The sequence below is a fragment of the Neopsephotus bourkii genome, unplaced genomic scaffold (genome assembly GCF_033783945.1).
Source record: "Neopsephotus bourkii isolate Nb327-2 ecotype Australia unplaced genomic scaffold, CSIRO-AGI_Nbou_v1 NB_1542, whole genome shotgun sequence".
In the NCBI taxonomy this organism is placed as follows: Eukaryota; Metazoa; Chordata; class Aves; order Psittaciformes; family Psittacidae; genus Neopsephotus; species Neopsephotus bourkii.
The window spans coordinates 5,156,733-5,180,910 of NW_026902018.1; the positions used below are offsets into that span (position 1 = coordinate 5,156,733).

The 24,178-nt window shown below is 40.6% G+C and overlaps 2 protein-coding genes across 6 annotated transcripts in view; both read right to left on the reverse strand.

Moving 5' to 3' along the window:
• The window catches only part of CABIN1 (calcineurin binding protein 1), a 107,917-nt gene extending 89,576 nt beyond the window's left edge, over positions 1 to 18,341 (reverse strand). For 3 of the 5 annotated variants that reach the window (XM_061370722.1, XM_061370724.1, XM_061370719.1), the window contains exons 1-18: positions 18,201 to 18,341; positions 15,407 to 15,472; positions 14,932 to 15,024; positions 14,740 to 14,853; positions 14,428 to 14,562; positions 13,988 to 14,168; positions 12,938 to 13,067; positions 11,102 to 11,251; positions 9,768 to 10,060; positions 8,638 to 8,806; positions 8,063 to 8,199; positions 7,479 to 7,696; positions 5,854 to 5,932; positions 5,421 to 5,608; positions 4,059 to 4,208; positions 3,124 to 3,318; positions 1,788 to 2,024; positions 130 to 283 (exon numbers count right to left, since the gene is read on the reverse strand). In XM_061370722.1, coding sequence (XP_061226706.1) covers positions 130 to 283; positions 1,788 to 2,024; positions 3,124 to 3,318; positions 4,059 to 4,208; positions 5,421 to 5,608; positions 5,854 to 5,932; positions 7,479 to 7,696; positions 8,063 to 8,199; positions 8,638 to 8,806; positions 9,768 to 10,060; positions 11,102 to 11,251; positions 12,938 to 13,067; positions 13,988 to 14,168; positions 14,428 to 14,562; positions 14,740 to 14,853; positions 14,932 to 15,024; positions 15,407 to 15,409 — 2,626 coding nt within the window. In that variant the 5' untranslated portion in view covers positions 15,410 to 15,472; positions 18,201 to 18,341. The remainder of the gene's footprint in view (positions 1 to 129; positions 284 to 1,787; positions 2,025 to 3,123; positions 3,319 to 4,058; positions 4,209 to 5,420; positions 5,609 to 5,853; positions 5,933 to 7,478; positions 7,697 to 8,062; positions 8,200 to 8,637; positions 8,807 to 9,767; positions 10,061 to 11,101; positions 11,252 to 12,937; positions 13,068 to 13,987; positions 14,169 to 14,427; positions 14,563 to 14,739; positions 14,854 to 14,931; positions 15,025 to 15,406; positions 15,473 to 18,200) is intronic. The other 2 variants (XM_061370723.1, XM_061370721.1) reach the window with 1 other exon arrangement.
• A 1,459-nt stretch (positions 18,342 to 19,800) lies between these two features.
• LOC133221651 (D-dopachrome decarboxylase-like) lies at positions 19,801 to 21,475 on the reverse strand. The gene is made up of 3 exons (XM_061370725.1): positions 21,300 to 21,475; positions 21,047 to 21,222; positions 19,801 to 20,280 (listed from the first exon to the last, which is right to left on the reverse strand). Exons 1-3 carry the CDS (start codon positions 21,405 to 21,407, stop codon positions 20,208 to 20,210), a joined length of 357 nt encoding a protein of 118 aa, XP_061226709.1. The 5' UTR covers positions 21,408 to 21,475; the 3' UTR covers positions 19,801 to 20,207.
• Positions 21,476 to 24,178: the final 2,703 nt, after the last annotated feature.

The following is a 24,178-nucleotide window of genomic DNA, read 5'->3' on the forward strand; positions in this document are numbered from 1 at the left end:
AGTGATGTTTGCATACCCCTCTACTTCCTTCAGTCAACAAGGGAAGACGACAAACAACAATTTTCTTGTTGATATTGCCAGGCAGTAAGGAGCTTAGCTCCAATATATAAAACAGAATAACTAATTCACCTTCTTCTCCCTGGTTCTGCTGCTGCTGGCAGCAAAGGGATTGAAAAGCATCTTCCTCATGCTGGATGATTCTGTGCAGGATTATCCATGGAAGCACTGAGGAGACATATGGCTCTTTTGGTTCTTCCTGGACTGCCATGCTGCAGTCTATGATCTAATAAAGGAACAGGCATTATATAGATAAAGTGACATGAAATAAAGGTCAGGTGTGAATCCTTTCCAAACAACCCAAAGTTGCTAAGGAAACTTCCTTTATCCTAAGGAAATAATCTAAAGTTGAGTCTGAGACTCTCACAGACAGTAAAAATCCTACAAATAAGATTATCCTGGTAGAGGAAGAGTAGAAGATCATTTACCCTACCCTAACATTCCTCTTGCACCATTATTTTCCAACAAGTTATTTCTCCATTAATACCATATACAAACAACTCAAAGTAAGCAAATGTATCAATTCTTAGTGTTAGTATTACTATAGACATTACTATACAAGAAATTTATCTGCACCCCAGCAAGGAAGAGGAGCTTACTTAGTTATAAGAATTCCTGAATTCTTTACTGAGTCTTACAACAACTGTTAAAGACCAATTAGAATCATTAACAGATGCTATATAAATGATCTAACTGAATAAATTTTGAGCAACACAATGCTGTGTCATGGAACCATTGTCCTAGCATTTTTCATGGACAGCTGCTCATTTTACTGCCTCAGGACCAGGAATTTCAGAAGTCCCATGTTTTTCTCACATTTTTCCACACATACAACAGTTTTTCTATTGTTATTTATGCAGATAAATAATCATATTTCTTTTTACTGCATAAACCCATTTAGGATATTATAATGAATAATAAATTCCGTTACATTCCATAACATAGTGACACACATACAACTTTACACAAGGAGAGTATGATTTTGAGGTCCTTTGCTTTTGCTGAAATAAACAGAGATTTGAGAGTTGCAATCACACTGAATTTTGACATTAACTAGACTTGCTCCTTAATGGAACTGAGAGTCTACCATTTTCTGGAATTAAAAATATTCATTTGTGGGTTTTAAGGTTTGAAAGCACTTTGTTTAAAGGCTAAAGTTAGCTGTATTCATACTGATAGAAACAGAGACAGAAACAGTGATAGGAAAGTCCACACATAATTTTTTCCCTTGCCCTCTTGTCACCATCCTCTTTGTTTTTACTGCAAAACCCCATAGCTTGGCCAGCACTTGCAAGCAACTCTACCATGTTCCTAAGACTTGTGGGATCTTGTCTTCTAGCCCAAAGCTCACACAGCCAAGATCAGTGCCCTAACTTACAAACTGCACCCAGCCAGCAAAACCAGTCCTCAAATTACCACCATTTCAAATCCCATTAGAAAACAGTGTTGTTTCTTAGATTATCTTATTACCACATTCTTTGTTTATGCCAGGCAGCTTGGTGGTACCTGCTGTTCCTGATCCTAGCATGGGTGTGCTCAGTATGTAGCTCATTTCTAACATACTGAAACGAAGACTATGAAGGTAATGCTCATCCTCCCCTGACCTTCCCCTAACAAAAATGTCACCCAAACCATCACTGCAAGTAGGTGGCAACTCAGACAACAGCTGTTTTGTGTCTGAAGGTCTGCAGCACACAATACCTCCTTCCTAGTGCAAGTGAACAGGTTACCTGAATCAGGTTGTTTGTTAATCGAACGAGACTTGGTGTTACAGAAGAGTCTTTCAGGATGCTGTTGACTGATGATAATGAAGTATCTATTCCTGTGAGCAGCTGTGTTACCGTAGCAACCCACTCTTCTTTAGCAGAGGCTGCTGTCATATTAATCATCTGCTGAATTGCTTCATTCAAGGCAACTTCTGAGCATTCAAAGCATTGCTTGTAATCTTTCAGTTTGAGCAGGGACTCCTAGGGAATGTAAATATGAAAAAAATCTATTATAAGGATGAAGGGCTTATTTTAAACCATGAATGCACAGCAGGGCAAAGTAATATATACAGGTAATGCAGTTACTTTAATGAAATGATAAGAGAACACCTTTAAATATGACATTAAAAAAGGACAACAGGAGGTGCATGGACTCTGGATAACAAATATACAAGCAGGATCTAAATTTCAAAAAATAATCACTGAATTTCTCTGCTTTAATAAGAGATGCAAGGAGAAAAAAGGAAAAATAAAACCAGGAAAGGGATGGCTGTAGGTCTAACATTCTAACAATATGCAGTTGAATAGAGGCCCCTACAGAAACAGGGTTTGGATCTTTATAATCTTGTGCTACCACTTTATTATTTTATAAGTAACAATATAGCAACTATACGGCTAGCATCATAGCAACATCCTCCTGCTTCTTTGTACTCTGCCAAGTGTGGGTCACGAGATGGCATGGAGGCTGTAGGGTTTGGTTCCATCCAATTAAAAGAGCATCAGTCTTTTTGGTGCAGCCTTCCCCCCCAGTACCCCTCCACCCCAAAATTGTTCTGACAGCTAAGTTCATCCATATGCTTCCTTTCATACTGTCAAATGGACTAAATTTATAGCAATCACACTGGATGTGTCTATCAATAGTTTGTCATTCATGCAGGACAGATACAATATACCATAAACTCACTAAATCATTCATAGGTTAGGTAAATTTAAAGTTTCAAAACAGTTGCAAATCATCACACAGTCAACATCAGCAAAAGCAGGAACTATTCACAGCAGGCGCAGATAGCATGAATCCATTCATAAGATGCCCCTGCAAATGATTCAAGTTTATTTGAATGTACAGTTTTTCTGGACATTCTACAGAGGCCTCAGACATTTTAGTATCTTTAACCACATTCTCAGTTAGCAAAAGCTGGCATATTGCTAAAGCTGTTCAAATTAAAAGTCTGGTTCCACATTCTGGTTAACAAGTCTTATTTACAAAACATTAAGATCCACTCAAGAAATCCTTCCACCCAGTTTTCAGGAACACGTCTTAACTCCTTAATAAAAAGATCTTTGAAGAAGCAAAACAAACCTGTAGGAGAAGCAGCTGTGCTGGTCTCTCTGGTATGGATGTTACAAATTCCAGATGTTTTGCTCTGCCATAACCATTAAAGCATAATGTTGGACGAAGCAGATGCACCACTGCATTATAATCCCCTGCCTCATACAGTCGCTGGATCTCTTCCAAAGACTGGCATCTCTCCAGAGATTTTAGGTTCTTTTCAATCTGCAAACATTACAGATGGCATAATTCAACTTTCATTTTGCCTTCACATACATTTGACTACTGACATTTCTCCTAGCAGTAAAGCTGTGTGAACTCCACAGCTACATACAGGAATATAAACCAGGAAGAAAACACCTACCATATAATATGTCACCCATTCCACAGATTTGTAATTATTATGCAGTATATGACTTTAGTGCTATAATTATTTTAAACTTTTTTGCCTCAAATCCCCAAATCATACATTTCTCCACTGCAAGAACACATCCATCAAATAAACTTGAAAGAGAAGACTGTATCTCCTGTGTTGGGAGTTCATCCCCCCAAACAGCAATAGAAAGAATAGAAGAAGAATATCCCTTTGTTTAAAAGTATATGTAAATTGTAATGTGGAAAACACTGCTGAAGTAAACAGCTTATTTAGGCAAAGGTGATATACATGTTTAGGAAAAGAAAATAAAACACTAATATTCTACTTTTCTACATGCAGCTGCTCTAATATTTTTACTTTGCATAAAAGCAATTTTAAGTTGTACAGGACCTACAGAACGAAAAGGTGTCTTTTTGAAAGTGATACAATGGCCCTGACATTATCATTGAACTACAAACCTGTCCTTTCACTCTTTGAAAAATTCTACAACAGATGTGGTAAAGTTCATCACAAATGTGCTAATTCATAGATGACCTTTGGAACTGGGAAGGATGGAGTGGGAAGAACACACCTGCAAATTAATTCTTACCTCTTCTAAAGAAACAACAGAATCAACATGTAGATTAGGCAACCGTATTATGATGCTGCATTCATTGCCAGCTTTAGCTTGCATTGTAGTGGAGCTCTGTAGCATTTCAGTGCAGATATCATAGTTTTCAAGTGCCTGTTCCATGTCTCCCTACAGAAACAGTACAGAAGAAAACAAAAAACCCTAGAGTTCTACTTGCAGCAAGGGTTTCTAAAGCATATAGAAAGAAAATGTTTCAGTTCAATGCAGGCACTGCCACTGCACATCCTCCCAAATAAAAACCAAATCCAATTAACAATCTCAAATTAAAAAACAACCAGAAACAGCGTATCTTACCAGTGACTTTAGCTACAGGTAAAACAAATCAGGGAAATAGAATTCAGCTTGGATAAATCTGAAATGTTACTTTGGATTCCTAAAATCCCTTTTCTTTAAGGACATGGAGGAGTAAACCAGTATAAATAACACTTCCATTTGTGCGAATAAAAACACTGAATCAACAAACATTCTTACATTATACAAAGGGAATGCATTCTACTCACTCTCTCCAACTAAGAGTTGAGTGGTCAGGAGGAGAATGCAACTGCCTGAGCAAAATACAACTCTGTACAGCTAAAGGAAAAATGGCGGTAGTCATATAAGAACTCTCATTTTTCCTCAGATGCATCAGAAAGGAATCCTTAGGTGCAAAAATAAAAAGGATGGAACTGGTTAGTTCACACTTTGAAACTGATTACCATTATTAGTTGATGATTGACTTAGGCATAATTGATGCATAGAACAACTCTTTGATGTCCTGAGAAAGCAACACTTGGAGAGGAAAAAGTTTGGGATCAAATAACATTTCTTTCAAAGTATTCCCTCAGGTTTAAAATCCTCTGTTTCAAAATCTGTATATTAAATTAAACATCTCCAAAAGAATAATCATGCTACCTTGAAAAAACAGAGTGGAGAGTAATTTAACATACAGTCTGCTTCAGTTAAAACCTGCATTTTCAACTGTCTGGGATTTTGATAGCATTCACTAGTTCAAGTCCCCCAAAAAATCCATGTTCTGCAACTACACAATACTACTCCAAATAACTTCGGTCCAAATATACTTTTTAGGCTGAACACAAGCTAACTTAAGCAAATACTAGATCTTAAATATATCCGAATAGTAGCTTTGCACATGAGACCTCCCACTTCATTTCTACCTCTACCCTTAGGGACAGTTAATTATATTAAAAAGTAGAATCTGAGTAGTCATTAAGTTTTCAGCTGATTTTATCCACATGTTTAAATGAACTGAGCTTCCCAAACCAGCTGGTATGATTTTAACTGGGGAAAAGTTTCATTTGTTATATCAAAAGTAAAACCAACCTGCAGTGCTAGAAAGCGAGCTTTCAGCCAGTACACCCGAGTGACAAACTCCATCCAGCCTTCCTCAAATAAATCCTTCTGTGAGGATGCAAACGACAGCTGCAACAGGTCTCCCAAGAAATGAATTCCTGGGAAGTCAGGGCCAAACTTTCCATTCATAGAGGCAGCAGGGCAATTTCGTGGAGAAACTGCAAATCAATTAATTACATTTTATCATAAACTTACTAGCATCCCATGAAAGGAGTCCCACATCCTAGTATTTCAAAAGTATTCATCTGCTTTAAAACAAACAAAAAAAATCATAGACCAATAAAATACAGATCTGAAAGAGCTTAAGAAAAAACAGGCCCAAAATCCAACGAATTCCTGGACACATTTCTTCATATAACTTAAGAGTTTTCAGAGTCTGAAGAAAGTAATACCCATTTCTCACCTGTAGAGCTCTTCCCTTTTGTTAGCAGCCACTGATCTAATTGCAGTTCCATGCAAGAAAGGCTCATCAACATCATATCCTTCAGAAAAAGTATGGAGACAGCAAAAAAGAGTATAAAGGAAGAAATACATTAAAAGAGGAGAAAAAAAAAAAAAACAAACCACCAATGGATTTGAAATTTACTTCAAAGAAAACCTTCATCTTATTGTCTTGGGATTTCCATCCCCAAGCTACAACTATTTCTTCCTCTGTCTAAAGGTGTATAATAGCATTTACAGATCAACAAGTACAAAACAAAACAATACTTAGAAGAAGCATTAAAAAGAAAAATTAAAATCTCGGCTCATAGAAGAAGGCAGTCAAACAGCATTGCCTGAGGTTAAGGAAAAAGTGACATCCCTATTCTTTTGTCTGGCTAAAATAACTTTGTATTTGTATGTATTTATGTGAATTTGTATTCGGTTGCTAAATCATGCTAAAAGCATGTTTCCAGAATATAGCAGAAGTATTGATACTTCAGAAAGAAAAAGACTATATACTGTAATTTTTTTGAGTATTTATCTCCATGAGACTGAGTATATACTCTAGTCTTATCAGCTTATTAATGCTTGCTGGATAAAGTTCAGGAGTATATTAAAAAATCACATCACCATGGATCTCTGCCAGGTAGATTTGTGTAGTGAAGAATATACTACTTTCTCATTAAATACATAGGAATAAGGGCTACAGGTCCAGCTGTTAAAAAAAGGTGCTTATGGAAAAGTTCAGAGTCTATACACATTACCAGAGTAGTCCTTTACAATCCTAAAAGCATCAATTTCTTACACTTAGGATAGCTTGCAGATAAAGTTTAAAATAAATTCAAGGGCGAAAAAGAACAGACAAGCATGAGGACAGTGATTTTTAACACTGCAGCTACAAAACCCTGATTTTCTAGATCATTCATACAGGCGAGCAGTTATGCAGCCATAATGAGAACCAAGGGAATACATTTATAAATATATTTATATTTGTTTAACAAAGAGGATATATTTATGGAAAAGATACAGAAACACAAAAGTCACAGGATGTATAAGAGATGTAACATTTGCTATGCAGGGATGCTTTTGTTTGGTTTGTAAATTAAGTCAATGGAACATAGTTTCCATAATTCAGTTTATTTACAAAAGAAGTAGAAACACTCTTGATCTGAAAAACAGAGTATTTCAAACTGCAGTCATACTGCATCTCAGTCTGGTGACAAAAACAATCTTTGGGTCCTATCAAAACTAAAGGGAGGGAAGCGAAAAATAAAAGAGCAACAACAGAGTAAAGGACTAAAATATATTTACACCTGTAGAGTTTATATTACATCTATATGTGTGTGTGTGTGTGTATGTGTATATATACACACATATTATGTATAAGGTATAGTTGCATATAACATTACCCATGCGTGTTCAGGAGACGAGGAACAATCTGTTATGCAAGCTGCAGCAAACCATAGTTTATAAAGCTTGGATGAGCAGCTCCCCAGACTGAGCCAACCAAAACCTGCACCTAGCTGCTGGGTTTAGGTTAGGTACTTCTGGTACACAGAGAGCAACACAGCAGCAAAGAGAAGTACAAGGAAAAGTGTTTCATACCTTGATATGCTGATTACTTGAGTCCCTCAATAAGGGATTAGGAAGACTACTACTATGCTTTCTCCAGCTATTATAGATACTAAGGACCACCTCACATAAGCCAGGAGGCCACTTTACTAGAAACTTCTGGCTGATGACTTTCAGATATCTCATCATTAGCTCCAAGATCCCACCATTATTCAGGTTATCCAGCAGGAATTCATGAACATCCTGTTTTTCTGGAAAGCAGGTAAATACAAAGTCATACATGTTCCAGGTCAAGACAACCAACAATTTGAGACAAGTAAGTTTCAACAATGTTTTATGCACGACTATCGCAGCAGTTCTCCTGTGTTACTAAGTTTTGCATTCCAATCTGTTCAAATGGGAAACTTCACACAACAGAGCTCTCACACACAGTAATTAAGCAGTCCCCAAGACTTAAAAAAAAAAAACCCACATACCTGTCACCAACTGAGATATTTCTATTCTTTCTAAAATAACATACATTTCTGTACCTTCTAGAGGTGACAGCAAAATACAGAACATAAAGCATACGCTATGGAAGAAACAACGAAGAGTGGGAGTTACAACAAAATCCTTACCAGATTCCATAAATGTTGTAGAATCAAATGACATTCTATGTGGTCCAACATGCTGGAAATTCTCTTCTTTGATCTCTGACTGCACCTCATAGTTATTGAAAGTGTCTTCCTCCTCCTCTGGATCTAACTTCCTTAATCTGTATGAAAGGGGAACAAAACATGCAGTATCAATAAAATCCTCATTCTTGCTTTGACGGGTAAATGAAACCTAAACATGGCACATAGTGCATTTTTTAACACTGAAACTACATTAACTGAAGCAAATTTAGAGATTTACATCCAGCTTCCAAATTTTGTCTAAACCAGTATTATCTTGTTTATCTTATCCATTTAATGTCCGCATTGTCCTCTAAATCAGTTCCATACTGACAAAAGCCATCTTATTTATCAATTAATTTTTAGTTATTTTCATTTAAAACAATTTTATTAAATTTATGAGAAGACAATGAATCACATCTGCTTAAAAAATAACCTGGGCCTAAAAAATAACCTGGGGCATATCAAAACAAAACCCCAAACAGCTTTCCCTACTTAGCTCCTGATACTCCTGTAACGAAGTTATTGCTGTACAGTACCTGGAAGGAAGGAATTTCACCAACAGCTCTTGAAAGTCAACCTTCTCCTCTTTTTTACACTTGGTGTTCCGGACTCTAGCAGATCTCCTCTTCGCTGTTTCACCACTATCTTCTGTAATTCTCCTTCGCTTCACACCTTTCTTAGATTTATCACCTGCAGCGATGTCACCTAGGAACAGAATTGAAAACAAATAATTATTAGTGGCTGGGCATTTATTTTATCCTCCAGCAACACCGGAGATTTGTTGGTTTCCTTCTGAAGACAGTGCCAAAATCTTAAAATAATTCTCTTTAATCATTAATATGAACTGCTGTGGCATCCTCCATAAAAATGCTGCTATGAGGCAAGAAGCAGACTTACTGAAAATTCTGCATTTCATTATTCATTAGAATTCATTATTTAGTCTTCAAGAAGTTTCTGAACTGGGAATCAGAGGAGCCTGCCTTTAACTCCAGAAACACCTGTAAATTCCCATGAATATGAACCAAATACTGGTAACTCCTTGGCAATTTCAGATATGTAAATACAGCTACAGTGTAAAATATTCAAGCCTCTTGCTACAGATTTCAAATCAATCTAGCTGACAGCTTGCTTCTTTCAGGTTCTTAATGTTACACATGAGCAGAATAATCCAGTCATCTTCTATAATAGCTCATTCATTCTGAAGCGCTCAAGACTCTTCACAACATTAAAAGCTTGATATGCATCACTGCTGGGATAGAGTCATGATTCTTTTAATCTTAAGGACTGGAAAACTGAAGCGTGAGTCTCCACAGCACAATACCAGAAGAAGTTAGATTTGTAATCTGTAACAATTGAGAAAAACAAATCAACCTTACTCTCAATTCCATTAGACAAGGAAGCAAGACCACTGTCCTGAACACTGGTCCTATGTCAGGAATCAATGATTTCAATGATTTTCAGGCAGTTTAGGCGGCCTTCCTTTTCTAATGTGAAGGGTTAACAGAACTTAATTTTACAAAGCTCAACTTCACTTTTCCTACCATAAGCTGAAAAGATTCAGAATCCACCAACATGCAGTTTAAAGACAGTATTCCCCAATAAATTCTGTAGTGCTTTTAATATCCAGATAAGTAAGAAAAATATCTTGAATCTTAGACTGAAGTACCTTGCTCACCTACAGTAGTTCCTGGTTCTAATAAACTCTGACTGTGACTTGGAAAGTTGGGTGTCGTTGGTGTATAAGGTAATACAGGATCTGGTATTGTCACTACTGGATTAGTGCTGACAGGAGTTGGCTGAATGACACTGACAGGAGTAGAGGTAGGAGAAAGCATCACATGTTGAACTGGATCTCGGTATTCTGAGAGGTCAATTCTCTTTCCCAGACTGGGTCGAGGAGGGTCACACGTTGTGAGGTGGTGATACATGGCAAGTAAAGCTTCTCCTAAACACTTCCACCTGCATGTGGAAACACAACGGCATCACAACTTCACCAATTCTTGCCAAATTATTTTCTAAATTAGCAAGAGCAGCTTTTCAGTGGGAGAGGAACATATCTGAGTGTCAAAATCTGTCCTGTGACTGAAAAGCTGGAGAGTATCTTTGTACATTTCCTGTCATATGGACCATTAACAGTTTCAGGCCTGGAACAGAGGCTCTTAGGAGCTTTAATTCTAGAGCACACCACTTAGAAAAACAAGAAGAAAATGGGACAGCAGGCAAAAGTTTTTCAGAGGAAACCGGTGAATTCATTGCAGTAGGAACAAAATGTGAGTCAATAATGTGTCTAATCTCAAAAAATGGCTCTAACAAAAGAAGGCCTGTGAAGTAGCTGCTGAGCAAATTACACTGAATCCTAAAAAAAAAAAAAAAGCAGTGTCAATGGAACAATTTTCAGGCTCTGCATTCAGTCAGCAACAACAAAAAATCTCACCCTTATCTGTAAGTAGAAGCAATTTTTCCACAAGAAGGACCTATCTGCAGAGTCCATTAATATTCCAGAAAAATGTGCAATTAAAAAAACCAAAGCAAAACCCAATCTTTTGTGCCTTAATAAAGACATATATAGCAACTTAGTAATATTCTTACATCTTGCTGCAAATAAAGAACTCTATTTTTTCTGAATTTCTATTATCCCAACAGTAAAGGCATTTTTTAAAAAGCTAAACTTCATATACAAACTAGTCATAAATGAAAAAAAACAGTAATACAGCTGTAATGGCTGCCAAACCATTCTTCACTAATATTTGTTTGGTTTTTTACACCGCTGGTTTTAATTCCAAGGCTGAAAACTGATAGATATGGGGTTTACGCTTATATCATAAGCACAGTGTCCTGGGTTCAGCAAACCAACCTATAAACCCATAAAACATGAAAACACTGGGGAGTTGGTTTGTTTTTACACAAAAAAAAAAGTTCTGAAGAAATGTGAACCTCAACACAGTTTTCAGTGTAAGTGGCTTCAGAGGAACCTTTTAAAAAGAGAAAACAAAGACATACGTGAAAAAGGGAATTGGCTGGACCAGTCTGAGGTCTGGTTCTCTTTCACGTACTAGCAAAGCTTGTCTTTTCTTTCGTAATTCCAGGGCTTCATCTATGATTCTTCCTGTTTCAGCTGCGCTCAAATTTACATTATGGATAGACATGTCACTAAGAAATAAAAAGAAACAAAGAGTGGTTAAAGTTTTTGTTTGCTGGTTGTGCTTTTGTTGTTTGAGTCTGTTGGGGCTTTTTAAGCCTGAGAAGATTAATTTGATATCTTTCTATACTGGAACAAAAAATGACAGTGTTAAGCATTCAAATAACTATTTTACAAACTTTACAGCATGCATATAGAAGCATGTACCCTCCAAAAATCTTTGCTCTGTCTTAAAAATTAAAAAATAAAGGGAGATTGTTCTGTTCTGTTTTCCAAACACTGAGAAATGAAAGGGAAGTAGGAGATTTTATCTTCTTTCTGGGAAAGAAGCTTTTGGTTCAGAAAAAAGATTGCATGGCTGAGAAATTCCTTTCATTCCAGAGTATTATTCTGAGAAATTCACGTCATCACAAATTGAATTTGGAGTTGAAAATTGTCTTGTATAGTCTGAGTCTAGAAACAAATTTTTGAAAGTGAAGCATAATCCACTTTTTTTCAGAGATCTCAAGCCAGATACAAAACCCAAGTGGCTAAAACCACGCAACTCATTTTTAGAGTCAGACCTAAGGCAGCTTGATAAATCAGGGTCTCTGTAACTAAAGAGGGCTTCCTATTAAAGGTCCACTGCTACAGAGAATTCTAGAGCCTTAAAATTTGTTATCCTTTCTTTTCCCTGTCTTCTAAATGCTCTGTATTTTCACATTTTAGATATTGTTTTAGTCTAAACAATTACTGGTTTTGACTGATTTATTGCATAACTGAAGGATGGACACTAGGATGTATGTTCCACTTACCACATACAATTTACAGAGTGTACTGATGTTAGCTGCACATGCAATGACATTATATTTAGTGAGACTGAACCATGATTAAATTAAAAACTTCTTTTGAATTCTGTTGACCCTCACAGCAACATATTTACAGTATCAGAAGCAGCTCTGATGCTGAATTATCAGTTAACTTAGATCCTGTACAATTTACAGGCTTCTACTTTCTTCTCCTACCTTCCTCCCACCCACTCCTACTACAAAATCTACATAGAGACACTCTACTTAGCAGAGCTACATTACGCCAAACTTTTAGTGAAAGTTTTATGTACTGCAATAAAAAAGTAACAATAAAGGACTAATATCTCAAATATAATATTGCAAAATATTTTCAGACTTGCAGTGGTCTGAAAGCTTAATAACTAAGAATTTGTGCATCTTGGTACTAATGAAATATAGAAAGTCTTCTGACTGTATTCATTTGTCAATAAAAATCAGTAATACTTCCTGAAACTTACTGAAATGAGAAAACTATTAAGTTCCAAGTTTGTAATTGCTTGGAAAAGCAGTAACATGTGTGGGGTTTGGGTTGGTTGGTTTGGGTTTTTTTAATTAGAAAAGAAAAACTAAAATGAATATTCAGCTGCAAATAAGCGAAACAAAACACAGGAAGATGATTACAAGAGATCTGGGTATGAAAATAAGTGAGCAATAGCAAATGGACTTCTTGTCTCTTTCTACCTCCCTCCAAAAGTAATTACTGAAGAACATTCTGTCAGCAGCCCCACCAGTGAACACTGATTTATCATTTGGAAGACAGGTCAGCAAGACATTGTAGCTTAAAGCATTCTATCTCAACAGCTTTCCTGAACTACCCCAAACCCAAAATTTACACTCCAAATGCTGTATATACTATAGAATGACATTCACCATTTGAGGAACATCCTTAAGGAATCTTTCCGAAGGCAAGGTTGCTCCTCAAAGATCTTCTCCTTCAGAACCAATCCTTTACTATATAGACAGTCTTTCTCCAGAGCTTTGCAGATAAAGTACAAACACGCTGACAGAGAAATAGAAATTGAATAGTCAGTGGCTGCTTTGATTCCTTCAAAAGCTCCCATTTCTGGGCTTCATATACACCACAGAATTGCAGCTAAGTATGACATTTGCATAAATTAGAACAACAGCTTTGAAACATGCCAAATGATCACATGCATACAGCTAAAATAACCTACTATGTCTTCCCAAGTATTATATCCAGAAGAAGGGTACCACTAATTTTGTTTAAACAATGTTTGCAGTATATCTTTTATTTACTTTCAGGACTCTGTTCATGTACGAAAGAAATTAGAATCATAAAGCAGAATCCTAGCCATTTACTATTCTCATGTTACCAAATGTCTGAACTGCAGATTCCATTAGTGTAACAAGCAATATATCCCACCAGTTTTCTGCTTGCATGGGCAATCAAGTGAAGAGATTTAGGACTATTCCAGAGGGCTGAACCTAAGGGATCAGACTCAGTGTTTCTGCCATCTTACAGCTTCTCTCACAAACTTCTTTTGAATCAGTTCATCCACTAGATGTTACTCAAATGTAAAATCCTGGTGTCTCTTGTATCAACTGCTCTAACTACAATTAATCATACTAGGCTGTGAAGTAGATTGCAGTTTTATAACCAAATCCTAGAACTGTGTAGCTGGAAATGCCTAGAAAACCAAAATCAACATATATGCAAGAGATCAGTCTAAAGAGAAACTTCTTGCAAAGACTCTGATCTAAGAGGCCACAAGCATTTATTTTTAGGGTAGCCAGAACTGATACAAACCACCATACTTCATCATGAAATTAAAAAATCTCTATCATGAAGTCACTACCTTAACCTAATGTACTGCTTACACAAGACACACTTTCTCCTACGCAACTGCATCATTACAGATTTTTACTGATATGCAAAAATTTTTTGTGTACTGTACTTACTTGTGTAGTCACTGAGTGTGTATAAGATTGTGATAAGATTATCCAAACAAGGCCAGTGATCAGGATTACACCTGAGACCTTCTTCAAAAGCATGACGAGCCAAAGGCAGACGGACTAGTTTGATTGCCACACGGCCAATTTTATACCATAGGTTGACATCAGTAGAGTCTAGCATCACAGCCTAGAAAGCATAACAAACACCATTATTCACATTTCAGACACGCATATTCACTTGTCTACGGGGACTGGCACTGCTTTAGTTTTCGGGATCGCTGTTGATTTGGGAACTGACTGGCAGACCAGTTATCACATATAATGTCATAAACTACACAGAATTCAGACATATATTCAAATGATGTATGCTGAAAGGTGTACGTCTGTATTTTGGCAAGTATTTGCAGACATTGAGGCTCCAGTGTTTTCTTTCAGCTGTACAGTACCTCCAAATAAAACTCCATGGCTGTCTCTAAGTCATCTCGTTGTGCTGCCAACTGTGCTAGATTTTTATAGGTGGAATATTTTAACATCAAGCCTGGATGTTTCAGTCCTTCTTTCTCATCACCAGAAAGAACTGCCTAGAAATGATAAAATAAATGCAACTTGGGCATCAGGAATTAGACATTACACAAGTAAAAAGAACAGCAAACTATTTGCCAATTGATAACACCGACATCTCTCAACTAGCCAGAAAGAAATGAAATAGTATGAAATAAAGACAGTTTCTAGAGTTTCATTCTCTAAAGGTCACTGACCTCTCGCAGAAGACGAATCTCAAGCAGCTCATGATAAGCTTTTGCAGACTCTTCAAATCGGTCATGTTTCTGAAGGTCCAAAGCTTTGTGGTACAAAGCAAAAGCTTCTGCTTCCTGTGGTTTAAAAAAACAGAACCTATTTTGTAGGGCAACTTTATTAAATATCATTAAGAAAATTGTGAGTTTACTTACTTGGGCTTCTTTTGTCTGTGTCTTATGACTCTTAAAGGTACCTTCGTAGTCATCCTCAATTGTGGAGCTCGCATTCAATGCTGCAATTCGGATCTAGAATGACAGTTGAGATGCAACAAGAAATGTTACAGCTACAAGTGTGCCCTTGCAAAGTCAAGTTTTCTCTATTTTTACTTTACTTGGTAAATGGACAATACTGAGAGAGCTCTACATAAAGGTACAAGAACTGTAATGTCATCACGAATAGCAGAAATGGAAACTTCAAAATTATTTCTCCCATTAAATCAGCTGAAAAAAGCCCTCAAAATTTCAAGTAACAGTTTCCCCAGAACAGACAATTACAGCAAACTGTTTTCAAATTGTTTAATTTACCAATAACCAAAATCACTCCAAACCCAATGTTCTTAATACACCAATTTAGTCTTAGTCCTGGGGAAATAGAAAAATTTCAAAAACCATCTCAATAAGCCCTTACCATGTTCTCAGCTGTTCTCACTGTCTTTTCTCCAGGATTAGGACAAAAGGCCTAACACAAACAGGTCTGGAAAGCAAACAGGATGAGAATATGTATTTTGTCCATAAAGGAAGCATTCTGAAAAAAAAGACAGGCTGGGAATACTTTAATCAACAACCAATTAACTGCCCTATGTCACCACCACCCCCCCATGCCAAGGAATAAATTGTCCTATAATGTAGGAACAATAATATTAAAGTGAATTTTAATAGAGGCAGAGAGTAAAATACGAATCTAAGCACATGCATTACTTCAGGATGATTTTCAAGACCCTAGTCCTGGTGCTGAGGTGGGAGTGGAAGTATTTCCAATGTAATCACACCTATAAGATTATTCAGTTACTGTAAAATACTTAATAAGCACACATGATATTAACAACATTACAACATGAATCCTTTTAATGACAAACGTAAAACCAAAAAAGCTTCCGACATTTTCTGAGCATGAACCATTATCGCTTATGAGTTTATCTTAAGTTAGATTTAAAAAATAAAATTAGAATCCTTCCTGTACCTTTTACCTATAGCACAAACCAGAGTGCACTCTCATGCCTGGAAACCACAGCATTTATGGATATTTACAAAACAGGAGGGAAAAAATAGAAGGTTATCTGTGTCAGACTGACTTTGCAACAGTGGCTGGCCAACCCACTGCTCAAAACACTGCCTGTGCCTGGAAACTCCTCTGATAAAAATGTTTCTATCACTGCTATCCCTGCTAGAACAGAACCACTGTTCATAACACACTTGTCTCTTCTGAGTATGTTGACCACCTAAGGCAAAGGCAAGTTCTTAGACCTCTTAGATTTACGCAACCAAAAGAAACTGAACTTTTTACTAACTAGTATTTCTTCATTCTGAAGGACAGTATTTCCAGGCTTTTTACCACTGACAGAAAGTTTAAAGGTTAAATTACACATTTATAATCTATAATTTTTCCTCATAACTAAACCCATAACTTATGATCTATTACCTCCCTGAAACTTTATGTCAGTAAAGGCAAAAAATATGAGAGTTCTGTGCTGCTTTTTAAGAAAAGCTTCACTGTTACACCATAAAACTTTCCCATCACTCAAACAAAAAATATGACATGCATGAGACAGGCTAAAAACAGTCTTTAATATTGGAGGCCGCATTAATAGAAGAGTAAGTCCAGAATTAACCACAGCAGGAAGCAGTGGGAGTTTTGAACTGTAAGCTGAATTAGCTCATACATCATCAAGATTAGTTCTGCATGTAGAGAAAATAATGCTTTGACAGGGTCTCATTCATTCAGCAATGGTATTTTGCTTGCCCATGCACCACTTACTTTCCTAACTTGCAGCTAAATAGACTAACAACTGCACAGCAATAAAACATTTTTCTCCTTAAGTGAGTAAATAAACATTAATAAAACCTCAAATCCCTTTCAAGAGAAGGATTCCTGGTCTGCTTTGCTTATGGAGAAAATATATGTACAGAGATTAATGGCTATGTCTTTCAGAAATACTGAGCACCCCAGGTGTTGACAGGAAGTGCAGATGTTTATCGCATCTAAATAAATGAGACTGTATGATCCCAAATCAACTACATATTTAACCTGAGTGGGTTTAAGTTCACTTATAGATACACCTATATTCAGAAATTGCTCAAGTCTTTTGCTGAATCCACATAATCTTGCTCAAGGCAGCAGAGGAACTCAACAGGGGACTACAGTCAAGAGTTTGCTTCTGTGGTTAGACTGCCAGTGCAACTGTAGCTACAGAAAAGGTGGGGAAACGGTTTTAATTCCACTTTATATTTCTACAGCGAGTTTGTAACAAGTATTTAGCACCTTTCCTCTCTGGAGTTCACAAGTTGAGAGCACATAACCAAAGAGAAGTGTCATGCTTTTGAGAAACAGGGCAAGGACATTGCCTCCACACAGCTGCTGTACCTGTGTGTCAGGCAGGTGGGGAGTTGTTTCATCTCTTTTTTTACACTGTCCATGGCTGCAAACATAACTGTGGCCTGAGTTACCACAGTACCATAACATCTAGGAATAAAGCATGTCCCTACAAGCACTTCCAGAGGAAAGCAGCTACATCAATTAAGTAGGAAAAAAAATAGTCTTTAATATGGAAGTATTATAAACTGGGTTGAACATTTTTCAGCTACAGGAGGGTCTCAGCTTATCCATCTGTGGCTATGACAGGTGGGCACATCGTCAAAAGGCAACAAGACCTCTTTAAAGCCTTTTGCATTCAAAACCTTGTCTCCTTTTACCTCAGTAGTTTAAAACCTCATTAAAAATTTCGACTGTCAGCTCTTGTTTCCAGAGCTTGTGCGATTCCCAACTTCAAGATATGAAACAAAGGGAGCGACTTGGGCTTTCCTAGCTTTTGTTGTTGTTGCCACACTTGGGATCCATACACTGCAAATACACATTTGTTTAAAAGTAAAACCACTCGATTTTTGTTTCGGGTTTTGTTTTTAACGTGGCAAAGATCCCCTCCGCCGCATTTGAGCAAAAGCCGCTTTTACCGAAATACGGTCATTTTCCGCAAACAGGAGCGGGGACGCCTCTCACTCCGCTTGCCGGGCTCCACGTCCCAGAGGGCGGCACAAAAGGCCAGGAGGAGGCGAGGGAGGGAGCGAACCCACGTTCGCCCCTCACCGTGGCTCCGTGGAGGCGAGGCCCGAGCCCGCCGCGCCGGGCTCTCGCAGCAGGGGAAGGGCCAAAAGCGCCGGCAGCCCCTGAAGCCCCTCCACGGTGCTGCGGCGGACGGGACACTCACCTCGCAGGGCCGCCGCGGGATGGCGGCGCAGGGCGGGGAGCGGCCGCCGCGGGACTCCCGGCGCGGTTCCCTCAGGCGAGCGGCGGCTCCCCGGAGACACGGCCCCACCGGCGGTCTCCACGGCAACCCCCGCCGGAGCCCCGGAGACCCGCGCGCCAACAAGAAGGCTGCTCATTGGCAGAGCAGCTGCTCCTTGGCAGCCAATGGGAACGTGGGGAACAGGAAGGCGGGGAGGGGCGGGTCGCGGTTGGAGCTGGAGCTGACAGCGGCTGGGGGCGCTGTTTGTGGCAGCGTGGCGCAAAGGGCGGAATGGTGTCTGCAATGGGCTTGGAACACATCCTAAAACTACTGTTTTATCCCTAACGCTTGATGTGACTTGGGATGCAAAAGTGCTTTTTTGCCCCAGGGAGGTGTAGGAGTGTTTGTGTGGTGGCGGCAGGACAGTGCGAGCCGTGACTCAAGCCAGACGGTAACTGCAAAACAGCTCCTTGTACAAATAATTGTATTTAAATGTGAGGTGATGACATTGCAGTGAGCCTGAAGGACAAGGTGTGACAGCCGCAGCCCTATCCGAGCCCTGGTGCAGGCGCAATGTCAGGGCAAGCCCTGAGCAGACACAGCACACCCAGGCCTGGCTCCATCTGCGGGGTATCAGCCACAGCTTAGCCCCTCGTTACCATGAGTCACATCACACTGATGAAGTTCAGCTTGTGCTCAAGTATTTCACTGACCCAGCATTTACTGCTGTAAGGATGAACTCCAGGGTCTGTTTGTGGGTGAAAACAATGCCCCCATCTTTCCATTGTGGCAAAATACAGGTGGTGGTGTACCCGCGAAATAAATAACCTCTGAAGCCATCATGATTCTGTAATATGTCTGTCAGTGGTGCCCTTCAGCGTGCTCATGTACATACATAGAAAGACCTTCTGCCGTTCAAAGGTTGGAAGCTAGAAAATGGTTAAACCACATTCAAAAGTAGCTCTTTACCTTTGAATTTGCAAATATGCCCACACAGAGTCCTCAAACAACAGAGGTCATCTCTGGAAGCAGAAATCCTGGTTAACCTTAGGAGGTTAAGCCTGGGAAGTTAGAATCTGTACAGCAGTAAAAAGATCTACCATAGCTGGGGGATGTTAAGTCCAGATGATAAGCAGACCCCATCCGGTGCTGGAAGCCAATAAACTGACACTTATCAAAAGAGGCTTTCATATGTTTTATTAACTAGATCAGGTTTAATGTCACCCCCCAGCCTGGGACACAAACTGGTGTTTGGTGTTATATTCCTCACTTTTGCAAACACAGGTGTTTACGCTGCACAGGGAACAACTAACTGCAAATGGTAATTAGAAAGAATACTTTCAACTAGCTCAAGTCCTCAAGTCTCAAATAAAACCGCAATCAGAATGGCAGAGCAGCACAGGAGCATCCTCCAGCCTTGTGTTCCCATGGGCACTTTCATGTTCCAAGGGCGTGCTCTCAGTTCCTCTGAGCTCCCCATCTGCGACCTGACCAAGTCACAAAGTGGCTGATAGGGGGCTGAAAACACTGAGAAGTGTTCTTGTTATCAGTGGAAGACGGAGATAACATTATACATAAAAAATACTGCGCTTTTGTTTTACTAAAATGCCTCGTGTATTCCAGTCATAAAGTGAGGGAGTATACAGGTCCTAAAAACCTGAAACTCTTCCCCACAGGGACAGTGAGCTGAAAACACCAGCCATGGAAGACAGTGAGATGCTGTATCATCCCAAAACTCCGCACCAGGAAAGCCTTTGGGATACGAGACAGGATTGAGACAAAGACCTTGAATTATTTTAGTAACATTAATAAAGTTGATCGTCCCACTCTTCAGCTTTGTGTGCACAGGATGCAAAGACAAAAGTGAATCACACAGGTGAAGTGCAGAGCTACACAGATTTGATCATAAGAGGAAACAATTAGATAGATGGAGCTGGTAATCTCTAGGTTATCTTCATCATTGCTTTGTTCCATCGGCTGCTCAAGGGATCACAGGAATGTCATGACTGTTCTGTTCTTGCCAATCTGCCAGGGCTCCAGTGGGTAAAAGCGGATGATAATCCTTTTTGGGTACAAAAGTAAAAACGCAGTGGACAAGAAACATTATTTTACAGTTAGGTATTATCCCTGCCCAGTTTGTAACAAGGTAGGAAATCTGCACAATGTTCTCACTGTCTCACACTTCACGGTGTTAATTTAACAGAAGCAAAAACAAGCCCTGTGCAGGCAGGGTACAAATTGATGCCAGACCTCATCCACACAAACCAAAAAACAGATTGAATTTCAACACTGTTTATACAAGATACTTGTTCAATTCAAAAGGACCCATGCAGCTCTTAATCTCTGTCAGGTATTTACCCTGACAAGAAGCAGGGAAATGCTACTGCTCACCTTGGGGAGACAGGGAAGAGGGGCAGAGAGGGACATGGCTTACCTTCAGGACAGCCATTTGGCACGGGGACCTGTTCCCATGGGGTTCTGCACCAGTTACAACAACTGGAACTACTCATCTTCAGCGAACAGTAACTCCCAGGCTGTGCAACGACTGCAAACCGGTCCATATTTTATCTGGACCCAAACCATGTCTGGGATTTGGCATTCATGAGTTTCTGTTTGCTAGTCTAGTCTAGGCTCTGTGTTATGATTTAACCTCCCAGAGGTCATGGGAACCTACCTCCTCATTACTTTGAGCACCTTCCCGTATGGTTTGCTGTGTTTCACACATTCATAACGGATAGAGCAGAGGCGCTCGCTATGCCCCCGGGGCCACGCACGGTGCCTCTCACCCCGGGGCGACGGAACCCCCGTCCCCGCAGCACCCCACTCACCGCTCGGGGCCGAGGCCCAGCTGCGCCGTCAGGACATCGAAGAAGCGGGCGCTGTGCCGCTGGTTCTGCTCCGCCGAGCCCACCACGCCGATGGAGGAGACGAACAGCTGCGCGCAGGGCTCGGCCGAGCCCGCCACCACCATGGGCAGCCCGCTCCGCACCGTCACGTTCACCCGCTGCGGACACAGCCACCGTCAGGGCCCGGCTTCCCCCCCCGCCGCCTCCGCCGCCGCTGCCCCGGCCCCTCGCTCACCTCCGCCGGCTTGCCCAAGATGTCAGCGGCGGCCGCGCACAGGTCCTGGGCCAGCGCCGGGGGCAGCCGCCTGGGCGGCAGGTTGGTGTCGAGCTCCAGGAACGGCATGGCCCCGCGCTACGGCACAGCCGGCCCGCACCGCCACCGCCACCGCCCGGCACGGCCCGGCCCCCGCTCCGCCCCCAGCGCGGCCCGAGCCCCGGAACCGGGCACTCTCGCGGGTCCCGGGGCTGCTGCAGGAAGGGGGGGGCACCCTGCGCTTCCACCGCCACAGGCTCCGCGTGTTCCCTGCGTTACCCCAGCTGGGTCTGGGGCCTTCCGCTTTGGACACCGTGCTTTGCTGGGGTGTGAGTTCGAGACTGGGGGAGGCAGGAACTCCCGTGTCACTGATGGATGGGTTGAACGAGTTCTGTGACAGGCCTTAATGCCGGTGGGAAGACATTTCTGGTCACCGGGGATGGACACCTCCGCAAGGGGAGGGTTAAGAATGGCAGAGCAGTGATGTCTCAGAACAAGCTGCACTGCAAGAAAGTAAAAGGCAAGCAGAGAGGTTTCTTGCTTTATCCAGTGGGTTAGTTACCACAGAAGGTTGCGCAGTAACCAACCAGGAGTTTGGTTGGTTAACCAAACCAGCAATCAGGACTTCGAGCTCCCAAGTTGATAAAAGACCCTGCAGGCTGCCTCATAGGGACAGTGTCATCTACAGATCAGAGGTGTCTAAACTAGACTTCAGAGCCTCCTCAGGAGCTCAGCTACTGCCCAGTGGGCATTACACATGCTCATTTACAGCAAAAGGTTATGAACTAGCTAGACTAAAGGGGCTGTGCCCCATCGTGGAAATCAGCCTTTTATGATGTGACTGTTGGGTTTTCTCCAGTTCTAGGCAATTGTAATGAAAACTGATGGAACTGACCATTTGTTTTTTCCTGGAGAAATTTCTTGGCCTTTACTGCTGCTAATGCAGACAATACTGGCATGAGGAGCTCTGTGGGTAAACCAGCCAGCACTAAGGCTGGAAAAAGATTTCTAGGACAGAGATTGTGCAGAGAGAAGGGACGGGGCACGGCAGGCAGGCAAGGGGTGGCTGCCTGTGCTGGTAAGTGGTAACACAGACACTGCCTTCAAATCCAGGAGAGCAGCAGAAAAAATAACTCGGGAAAACCATGAGATTCCAGGGTAAATCTACAGAAAGATATAATCTTGTAAATAGAAGAGATGATCCCCAGTTTGCAACTGAAACGAAAGCAGTGGGGGTATTCACTCACCCTGCAAACCCCAGGTGCAAGCCCACCACTGCCTGATCCCTGGGAGTCCAGGCTTCCAAGTAAGATGCTGTTTAGCATCCATTCTCTGTTTTTCATTCCCTTAAACACTAAAAAGTCTCTTCCAATTCCAAGGCAAAAAAACCCACCCCAGGTGGCAGGAAATCAGCCGTATCGGAAAGCCTCCAAAGGGAAAATAAAAGATTCAAGTCATCAGCTGTCAGCAGTTAGAACAGAACATGGGACTGTCACAAACATCTTTATTGATACATGTTTTCCTTCACTCCATGTGAATGGCAGATTGTTCACAGCCTCCCAGAGGTCTTACTAGACAAAAGACATTTGGGTTATTGTTTCTATCTTGGAGCTGGCAATTAAAATGCTTGCAGGGGGATGCCTTGGGTGGCATGGTTTAGTGGGAGGTGTCCCTGCCCATGGCAGTGGGTTGGAACTGGATGATCTTAAGGTCCTTTCCAACCCTAACCATTCTATCATTCTATGAACGTATGACCAAGACAGGACAGCACAGCAGCAAGTAGTCTCAAACCTGCTCAGGCTTTGGAAAATCATGGCAGTTTTTCCCTTCTGCAGACATTTGCCTGTGCCATCATCCACTTAGGAATTCCACTGTCAAAATTATATACATATAAACCCCCCCCCCCAACCATTTCCCATTTAAAATTTAACTCAGCTGTAGACAATATTTTGCGAATAAAACATCCATAAAAACATACAATTCAGCTTGGGAAGAAAGGAAAGGGTGGGAATAATCACATGCCTGTTTCTAATATTTTGGAGCATGGAAAGAGAGGGTGTTTAGCCAGGTCTCTTGTCTTTATAGAGAACACAATCACAAGACAAAATTTCCTGCTCATGGAAGCTGCAGTATGTCATGGAATTCTCTTTTCAGACAGGGAACTTAAAGATTTCCCTAGGCTCTGGACTAAATTGGCAGTACCTAGAACTGAAACATTAGGGAAAAACAGCATCAGAACACATCAGGTTTTACAGAGCTTACCAGCAGAAACGTCACTAGCCAAGACATGGGGGTACTGGAGAGAAAACGAGTTATTTGATTAGTGAGAGAAGCAATTCCTGGCTTATTTACTCATTTTGTCCTGTTCTCTACAGGAAGCGTTCTTAGGCAAGGGTTTCAGGGTAAGGTTCAAGGGCAGCAACTACTTATGAATGGAAATACGCAGAGATACCTTTTCCACCAGTTCCTGCATCCTTTATGATTTGCTATTTTCAACTGAAAAAAACCCTAGAAATGGCTGGATCCTCTCAGTTTTGCCTCATAAATTGTACTGCAGCACAAAAGGGTTCTGTATTTGCCAAGAAAAAGAGCCCCAAAGCTCCAAGACAACTCTCTGTCCTTTTATTGCGAGGTGTCTGTTGCACAATGCCACGAAGCCTCTTATTCCCTCAGCTGCGCTGGGTGACTTACTTACTTGGTAAACTTCCATCCAAAACAGCCTCAGAAGACCATGTCTAGATTTAGTCCCCCTGTGCATTTTCTGGCAGAGATGTGGATTGCTATTGCAGCATTACCACAGACAAAACCAATCTGCTTGCTGTTATATTATCTTCCAGGCAATCACTGTGAATTCATTCTCT

Excerpts from the sequence above, each read along its gene's own strand:
- LOC133221651 (XM_061370725.1), bottom strand. The coding sequence starts at position 21,407 with ATGCCGTTCCTGGAGCTCGACACCAACCTGCCGCCCAGGCGGCTGCCC. Across the intron at positions 21,223-21,299 it reads TCTTGGGCAAGCCGGCGGAG|CGGGTGAACGTGACGGTGCG; the intron begins GTGAGCGAGGGG and ends CTGTGTCCGCAG. Across the intron at positions 20,281-21,046 it reads CTGGGCCTCGGCCCCGAGCG|GATTATCATCCGCTTTTACC; the intron begins GTGAGTGGGGTG and ends GTACCCAAAAAG.